We start from the raw sequence: 6,302 nt of genomic DNA on the forward strand, positions 1-6,302 counted from the left end.
GTTACAAAACAGATATCTCGATAATAAGGAGAATAACGAACATCAGAACTCAGTACTCACTCTTATAAGGTGCACAGAAGCACAATTTACTTCCAATCTGAGGCTGGTAGCAGCAATAATACTCATCTCCAGCGCCTGTGCTTATGACAAACTGTTATATTCAGCAACTGATGCAATATGCCGTGCTTTCCATGCTAAACTGCTTCACTTTCGAACTCATGTGCGGTACACTCTTTCATAATACAGCGCCCTTACTCCTCTCAATCGTTTTTTGCACAATCACTGTTGATGACACATTTAATTATTTCTGTTTTAGATGCTCCAAGAAATGTAGTGGTGTCCATCAGTCCATCTGGTGAAATAGTGGAGGGAGATTCAGTGACTCTGAGCTGCAGCAGTGATTCAAACCCACCTGCAGAAATCAGCTGGTTTAAAGGAGGAACAATTGTAGGATCTGGAAGAATATACAGCATCTCAAACATCAGCTCTGATCACAGTGAAGAATACAAGTGCAAGTCCAGAAATCAACATGGAGAGACATACTCTGATGCTGTGACTTTAAATGTCATGTGTGAGTTTATTATAAAACATAATATGCTGATTCTTGGTTTTCATTATTTTAGTTCATACTAATAATTTTAACCAATTTTAACAGGACTTGTCAATAAATAATTTGATTATTTTTTAGACCCTCCAAAAAATGTCTCAGTGTCCAAAAATGGATCTGGTGAAATAGTGGAGGGAGATTCAGTGACCCTGAGCTGCAGCAGTGATTCAAACCCTCCTGCAGAAATCAGCTGGTTTAAGGAGAATCAAAGCTCAGCTGTTGGATCTGGACAGAGTTTCAGTGCACTACAGAGTGGACGCTTCTACTGTGAGGCTCACAATCAACACGGATCTCAGAGATCAGATGCTGTTGCTGTCACTGTTAAAGGTTCGGGAGAGCAAACCTGTATAACTTTCTTCAGTTTGGACAGTTAGTCTTAGCTGATACTTTTCTCTCTTTCAGAGCATCACATATCCAGTTGGCATGCAGTTTTTGGGATCATAGTGGAATGTGGAGTATCATTAATCATTGTTACCATCACTATCATCATCATCATGTTCATAATGTGAGAACCACAAATAGCTCTGATATTTGCAAATGCATTTGTCTATATCCTGATAATGTCTGTCATTATTACAGAAAGAAACTAAGGAGTTTTAAATCTGAATACATCACAATGACACAGGTAAATCATCCAGACAACATTACTGAAGCAGAAAAACAATCATTCAGCCAGCATGTGTTTCAAGCTGATGGGAAACTAGTCAAAGTCTTTATCAACACAAGCCAATAAAAACATTCATAAACTGATATTACTGTATCCTTAGACAAAGTATGATTTAATATGGTTCAAGATATATATATATATATATATATATAGAAAATAATAAGAATATAAAAAGTAAGTATCCTTATAATTGCAACAACATGAATTTACCAAATTCTAGATATATCTTGAATTATTAGTTTAGTTTTCTCACCCAATTAAACTGTATTACATTTTGTTAGAAAATGTAATTCATATATAATAAATTCACATATTAATCATGAACATAATATGTATTACGATCCTTCTCTGAGAAAAAAAAAAGTATAGTAAGGATGTTTACTTATTTTAATTAAAAGCAAGACAGAAAATGCCTGTGTTTGTGTATTTGAAGGCATAACAAACATTTGATGTCCAAATTAAATTTGAATTTTTTCCCCCTAGATCAAATGAGTAAATGTTGTTGTGGAGGTGATACAGCAGTCAGGATGGGTTACAGCTCATGTGAAGAAAAACAGCATCCTGTTCATAAAGTCCATGCTATCTGTACAAAAACAATTCCAGCCAGTCAACACGTGAGATTATGCGATGGTCACAGTGACATCACACCATTCGAGTAATATTTGAGTTTATTGTGAATTCAAAATGTTGAGCAGGTTGAGAGGAGGCAGTTCAAATATCAGTCACCGAGGATTCTTTCTATATCCTGTTTCTCAACACTATCACAGTGATATCACAGTGCTCTCACATGCTGAATAGTGAGGTAAAAATATAAATGTAATGCAGAATCTAGAATAACATCTGATCGTGATTAAACCAGAAACATGTCAAATAAATGAACAAAAAACATTTTAAAGTTTGGGCTCCTAAGTATTAGATCACTCTCACCCAAAGCAGTTATTGTAAATGAAACGATCACAGATAATAGTTTTGATGTGTGTATTAAACACATACATTCGTGATGGCATAAGACTTATGGTAAAATCATGTCATGTTTCTGATTGTAATTTATCTACAAGAGTAGTGCTTTTATGATTTCTAAAATGTTGCAATACATTATGTAAACATTTATATATTGTATTGCTAAATTGATAGCAAAGTCAAAACTTCTTCATAAAAAAACTGTCATAAATGTGGTTCTTACATAAGTTTCAACTTTGGCACTCATAGACATGAAGAATCAGCATGTGAATCTCAGCAATGCTGACAAAATATTCTGATAATTTTTATGTGATTTTTGAAAGTCACAAAACAAGGCAGTAAAATGTCACAACAAAAAATAACAAAAATAAAAGCAAATAGTAAAAATTAAAGAAAATACTAAGACAATGCAGCTGCATAATTTATTCATGTCGCAATGCATGCTGGTAGCCATGGATGAGTTATGATTGGTGTCTGTCTGATTATCATCATCATTGTTGAGATTCATATGCTGATTCTTGATGTTTGATGCATGACAAACAAATTTTAAAACTTGTTAGTAATGTGTAAAACTGGTGATATTGATTGAGAACATAATCAATCAGCATCTGCAAAGATCTATAGAGATTAAAATGTTTGAATTCAGTTGATTTCATCTAAGGCTATAGCTGAAGTCAGTTATAGTTCTTGTGTTTCTCTTTTCTTCAGTGATTCTGCTTGTTAACAGCAGCTGTTCATCACTAATGCTCAATCAGCACTTAATTAGTCACTTAATTATCTCATTAACTTTAACACTCATTTAGAGTGGGACCATATATGCTCCGAGCAGTATGACTTTATGAATTTCTTCACTTATAAAATAGATAACATCAGAAATACAATAACAAATGTAGATTCTACAGCGTATAATACTTTAGCTTCATTCATCGCACCAAAAGATAAACTGCAGTGCTTTACAGCTATAGGACAGGAAGAGCTAAATAAACTTATCACTGCATCTAAACCAACAACATGCCTGTTAGATCCTGTACCCACTAAATTACTGAAAGAGTTGTTACCTGTAGCAGAAGAACTGCTTCTCAATATCATTAACTCGTTATCTTTAGGTCACATCCCAAAACCATTCAAGCTGGCGGTTATTAAGCCTCTTATAAAGAAACCACAACTAGATCCTAGTGAACTGGCAAATTACAGACCCATCTCAAATCTTCCTTTTATGTCTAAAATTTTAGAAAAGTTGTGTCTGCTCGATTGTGCTCCTTCCTGCAAAAAAATGATCTCTATGAAGAATTTCAGTCAGGTTTCAGGCCCCACCATAGCACAGAAACTGCACTTGTTAAAATTACTTAATTTATTTAATTAAGATGGTTTAGATCCTATTTACCTTAAAAAAAAATACAATGTTTTGAAAAACGTTCAGTAGTAATTAGTCATCTCAATGTGCAGTATCAAACAGCTATCGTAAATAAAACATAACTAATTAAAAAAACCCGCACCATGGCATTTGAGATTAGGCACTGATCGAGGTCAGTGAAGAAGGCCAACAGATAATGATTATAAGTTTATCAGTAATAAAGAAAACCCACATTATTATAGTAATTCTTTAATATTTTGCTAAAATAAATTTACTTTACAAACACAGTTATAGCAGCCAAAAAACAATTCTAACATTAAAGGGGTCCTATTATGCTCTTTTACAATGTCTTGATTTTATTTTGGGGGTGTACTAGAACATGCTCTCATGCTTGGTGGTTCAAAAAACACATTATTTTTCACATAATTTACATTATTACAATACCTTTCTCCCCAGGCTGCCACAAACGGCTCGATTAGTTCCGGCTTTGATGAAGGTCTACCTACGAAAAACAAAATGTGTTGTGATTGGTTAGCTGTCCCAGTGCGTTGTGATTGGCGAACAGCTTAGACGGTGTTTCAGTACTGCCACGCTCCTTGCTCCATCTTTCAACAAAAGCTTTTTGGCGAATCCGGCAGGCACTGTACTCCTCATGTTGTGGAAGCTGTCCTCAGTAAAATGTGCAGCACACAATAGCAAATTGGGGTTATAATGCATTAAAAAATAAATCGCAATCACTGTTTCCTGACATCATCCGCTTTCGGAAGCCCAAACAAAGACGTTTCGGGCACGGAGGTGAAAAAAACAAAGTTTCAGGTGGTCGCACACCAGACGAGAAACACAGCGTCGCCATTTGTTGTAGATCTTGAAAAGAGATTTATAAAAGACGAAATATCTTCCTTTGGAGTGGACTTTGAGATTTGTAAATTTCTAGATCTTTTTTATGCCCAAACATACACATTATACACTGGCTTAAATTAAAAAAGTGAAAAAGCATAATAGGACCCCTTTAAGAAGTCAAGGGTTAAGAGTCCAACTAAAGCAAACCCTGATCGCCACGATGGTGAGATCAAACAAAACGCTTTCAATAAAACATCTAAACCTCTCTTAATTCTCAAATATGTTTTGTAGATATATGACAGAAATAAAGTCAAATTGTAATGTGTGAAGCTGGTAATGCTGTTTGTGGAGTTGTTTAATAAGATCTTGAGATATTTAGTGTCTTATTTCAGTTGATTTCATCTAAGGCTGTGACTTGTAAAGTCTCTTTCATTCAGTGATTCTGCTTGTTAACAGCAGCTGTTCATCACTAATGCACAATTAGCACTTAATAATTCACATAATTATCTATAAGGAGAGTAAATATTTAGCAACAGAGTCGCGTGACAGACACAGTGATGATGCAGAACGTGCTATGATTTCTGACAGACTGTTCACTCTCCTGTGATGTGACCCTGTTCCCCTCACACACACACACACTCACACACACACCCTCACACACACACTCACTCACACACACACACACACGACGCCTTACTCAAAAACTCTGCATTTGAACAGTCAATAGCAAATACTTAAACTAATAACAAAACATACTTACAGTCGCTGATTCAGAAGTGCCAGATTGTCATAGCAAAGTCAGAATTTACCCTTTTTTTTTTTTAGAAATAGCGTTTGTGCACAGCCAGCCTTGTACTCTTCTAGGTTAAAAAAACTGTGGTCCATAAAATGTGTTGCACAAATTCGAACATCTGGGTTGTGCTGTTCTGTTGTAAATAAATCTTAACCAATGATTCCTAATTGCATCTACTTCCGGAAGGCCAAATAAAGTGCTTTTGCTTTCGCACTGAAACACACACCGTCTATGGACGACCAAACCTAAAAATAAATAAATAAATGTGTGTATAAATACACGTATTCTTGTTTAAATACATATAGAAATAATTAAACATGTGATGAAAGTAGGCAAATAAATAAAATAAATTAGTGGGCAAATGGAAAATGTTTAAGGAAATGCAAACTCATCCTATTTATTTTCCTTTGATCACTCATTTATTTCTGAATGTAGTTCCGCATTTATATTTCCTCTACAAAACATGTTCATGAGAGGGTGTCAACCATGGACTTGGTCGGCTCTTGTGATAGCTGGGGGCGTGGCTTTCCCGCTGACAGGAGATGCATGGTGTAAATCCAGTATAGCCTAGTAAAGTCACTTTTGCCATTCAACAGAGCAAGATACATCGAAAAATTGAGCCGTGTTGTCCGTACAGTATCTGTGACTTTACAAATGACCCAACGAAATGGCCAGAGGTGTCATTTCCCGGCACTCGATATTCACAAATCTAGGGACCGTCTCTAAAGTTATATACGACATTGGTTTACACTTTTCTAACTTCAATAGCATTTGAGGAAAATTACTTACAGTAACACAACCAACTGTGAAGTGGTCATGTAGTTCTCGATTATAATGCCCACCTTTTAGATTTTTGATATTTATAAAAATAAACAGTAAATTCATATCTACACTGTAAAAAACTTCCTGTAGAAATTACAGTAAGTAACTGACAACAGTTCACAGTAAAAAAAAAAAAAAATTATGTAAATCAACTGTAGAGAACTGTAAATTAACAGTTCATTACTGACAGCAACCACAGCTGCCAGTACTCTACTGTTATTTTCAGGATGTCATGCCAATAAAGCAATATGAATTGAAC

General features: G+C 35.1%; 1 protein-coding gene across 1 annotated transcript; it reads left to right on the forward strand.

Moving 5' to 3' along the window:
- Positions 1-288: 288 nt before the first annotated feature.
- LOC107571866 (B-cell receptor CD22-like) lies at positions 289-1,766 on the forward strand. Its single transcript, XM_016258250.1, has 5 exons — positions 289-571; positions 689-934; positions 1,010-1,112; positions 1,187-1,232; positions 1,758-1,766. Exons 1-5 carry the CDS (start codon positions 289-291, stop codon positions 1,764-1,766), a joined length of 687 nt encoding a protein of 228 aa, XP_016113736.1.
- The last annotated feature ends 4,536 nt before the right edge of the window (positions 1,767-6,302 follow it).

This window comes from Sinocyclocheilus grahami, unplaced genomic scaffold, assembly GCF_001515645.1.
Source record: "Sinocyclocheilus grahami isolate Dianchi unplaced genomic scaffold, SAMN03320097.WGS_v1.1 scaffold1664.1, whole genome shotgun sequence".
In the NCBI taxonomy this organism is placed as follows: Eukaryota; Metazoa; Chordata; class Actinopteri; order Cypriniformes; family Cyprinidae; genus Sinocyclocheilus; species Sinocyclocheilus grahami.

Bases quoted from the DNA above. Each gene is read 5' to 3' on its own strand.
- LOC107571866 (XM_016258250.1), top strand. From the start codon at position 289: ATGACACATTTAATTATTTCTGTTTTAGATGCTCCAAGAAATGTAGTG. The intron at 572-688 runs GTGAGTTTATTA...ATTATTTTTTAG, and splicing joins TGTGACTTTAAATGTCATGT to ACCCTCCAAAAAATGTCTCA. The intron at 935-1,009 runs GTTCGGGAGAGC...TCTCTCTTTCAG, and splicing joins TGTTGCTGTCACTGTTAAAG to AGCATCACATATCCAGTTGG.